Below are 2,819 nucleotides of genomic sequence, written 5' to 3'. Positions count from 1 at the left end.
TTTTTCTCCAAATATATGAACATTAGACAAGTCGGATGACTCATGACATGGTTCACTCGAACTAACCGTGTGCATTGCGCTCCATGACGCTTCCCCTCTCAAAAATATCTACCCGCCTGCAGCTTTTTCTGTTTGATAACACACGCTTATTGTGTGTTTGACCGTGTGTGATGTTTCTTGTTCTAAATCCTACCTGCATCCCTCGAAAATATCTGCCCGCCTCGAGGGTTTTTCTGTTTCATAAACACACAGTTGTTATCTCCGGACCATGTGCGATGCACCATCATCAAAAAAATTCAATAGCCCCAGCATTTCACTCCCGCGTTTGACTCCCGGGTGGTAAAATTTTCAGTACCCGCGTCATTTCTTCAAACACACCCCCACCTCCACAAACACACACACACACACACACACACACACACACACACACACACACACACACCAAAACCTCCTCAGGCGTGCGCGCGCACACACACACACCCTCCCTCGCTCGAAACCCTAGCAAGGTCCCCGCCACCGCTTCATGGCCTCCATTCTCAACATCTGCCGGTTTGCTCATGCATCTTACCCACCGATCTCCATTGTAATGCCCCGAGACCGTTGCACTAGGTGTCTTCCAGTTATGCGCGTTGTTGCCATGTCATTCGCTTGCGTGTTGCATCTTGCCATATCATCGTGTGCATTGCATCATCATGTTTTCATAACTTGCATCCATCCAGGTTTCCCAATTCTCCCAGTTGTTCGTTCTGAGCCAAGACACACTCGCACGCGCCCACGTCACGTCCGAAATAGTATTTATAAAGTGGCATAAAAATGTTCTCGGAATGGGATGAAAGTTGGCATGCGGTTTTATTTTAGGGTAGATAGACCGCCTATCAAGTTTTGTCGTATTCGGAGTCCATTTGGTAGCCCAACCTTTAAATATAGCGTCACTATAGCCTGTCACACGTCAGATATTTTCGGTCTCCGAAAACCGTCGCCTGGCCACTCTGCTTCTCTCTTCTCAGCCAAACAACGCACTTGACCTCGTCCGCCTAACCCTCTTTGCACCATGCATCGACCCCTCGCGTGCGCGTCCGAAAGCCGTCCCGAACCTGACACGGACAGTCGTCACCGTTGGATTCGGATCATCCCCAAACATCCGTAAAATATCTTCATTTTATTTATTGGACTCCCTAGCCTATGTTTTCCCGTCCGTCCGATTACGTTCAAAGGGACCATATACCCCTAACTCTGGCCACCTACTATATATAACAGTCCAAACCCTAGTTCCTAGTTTCTCCCATCGAGCCGCCGCCGGCCATTTCTCCTCGGGATCCATCTCCACCTACCAGCAGCCAAAACCCCCGATCCAACAAATCCTTCCCCTTTCTCTCTGTGCCCAACCAATCGCCGTTGCCACCAGCCACTGGACGATTCCTTCGGCCTCCTCTCCTTCCCTGGCGCCTCCTCCTCCTTACCTTGCTCTTCCAGCAAGTCAGCACCTCCACCGTCGCCGGCGACTGCTTCACCAGGACCCCCACACCTGCAGCCTCGCGCACGAGCTCCTCTGCTTCCTCACGCGCCACCGCAAGCAGCAGCACCACCGCGGCCCTTGCGTCGTCGAGCACCACCAGGACCAGCCCCAGTGGCACTCCAGCCGCCCGAGCACCTCCTCCTGCTCCTCCCATCGCCTCACCGCTCCCGCAACCAGGTCACAACGTTGGTCCCCATGTATTCTCTCTTTTCCCCGCTACTCCTCTTGAATCTTCCCCGCCTTGGCCACCTGTCTGCAGGTCGCCGATGCACCCGACGGGATCAAGCCGCTGGAGCACCTGCACGAGCCCTGTGTCCCCTTCCCCCGCGTCGTTCCCGGACGGCCACCTCGCCAACATCCCATGGCCCGAGCTTCGCGGCGCCATGGCCTTCCCGACATAGCCCGTTGCCCGTAGCTGCCGGATCAGATCCATCCCCGAGGGATCCACCGCGGCCCGCCATTCCCTCTGATGCTCCCCTGCTTCACGCCGCTGCAAGTCCCATGCCACCGCCGCTGCTTCATGTTGAGCAGAGGACGAGGCATTAGGGAGCGCTTGCCTCGTCCAGCCGCATTGACCGACCCTGCCTCGCTGACTCTCTCGACCGCCAGCCACATCGACCACGCCCTGGGCCTCAAGCCAGGAGCAGCCCAGCAACCGGCCCAGCTACCTCTTCTCCACCGCCCGGGATTGGCCAATGATGAGCGCCCCAGCACCCATGTCCTCTTTCGGCCTGTAGCACTAATTTGGCCCGTTATGTTTTTTTCCTGGTCTGGACGAATTTTTCTAATTTTCCAGAGGCTGCTATTTTACAAAAAAAACCTCTTTGTTCATGCATTTAAAAACTCAACAACCATGCATCATTTTAAATTGACATATATATGTAAAATGCTTAGGATTCTATCTAGTTTCATAATATGCCACTTTCATCTATGTTTAAAACTTTTAAAATGCTGCTTGTTTAAATTTGCTCAAATAATAATGCTAAAATGATTTATTTCATAACTTAATAACCGCAGCTCCATTTTAAATAAACTTTATATGTAAATGAGGTGAAAAAATGCCTAGTTTATAATGGTGCACTTTATTTCCCTATTTAAGAACATTAAAATATGCTTTAGGACAAAACAGTACCAAATCTAAAATATGCTTATGAGTCTTTTATTTGGAATTTGTTGTTTGTTGTTCCGGCCTCATTTAAACTTGCCTAGATAGGTAGTTTTCATATGCTTCACCTCTTGCCATGTTTAACAACATTTAATATTGTTGGGTAGATAGACGAGAGAGAACTAAATTTGTAGATAG

At 50.4% G+C, this 2,819-nt stretch overlaps 1 protein-coding gene across 1 annotated transcript; it reads left to right on the top strand.

Moving 5' to 3' along the window:
* Nucleotides 1-523: 523 nt before the first annotated feature.
* LOC119283524 lies at nt 524-2,364 on the top strand. Its single transcript, XM_037563031.1, has 3 exons — nt 524-549; nt 1,406-1,693; nt 1,776-2,364. Exons 1-3 carry the CDS (start codon nt 524-526, stop codon nt 1,915-1,917), a joined length of 456 nt encoding a protein of 151 aa, XP_037418928.1. The 3' UTR covers nt 1,918-2,364.
* The last annotated feature ends 455 nt before the right edge of the window (nt 2,365-2,819 follow it).

Source organism: Triticum dicoccoides, chromosome 4A (assembly GCF_002162155.2).
Source record: "Triticum dicoccoides isolate Atlit2015 ecotype Zavitan chromosome 4A, WEW_v2.0, whole genome shotgun sequence".
Classification (NCBI taxonomy): Eukaryota; Viridiplantae; Streptophyta; class Magnoliopsida; order Poales; family Poaceae; genus Triticum; species Triticum dicoccoides.
The sequence above is the reverse complement of the archived record's forward strand: the minus strand, read 5'-3'. Positions and strand labels throughout refer to the sequence as shown.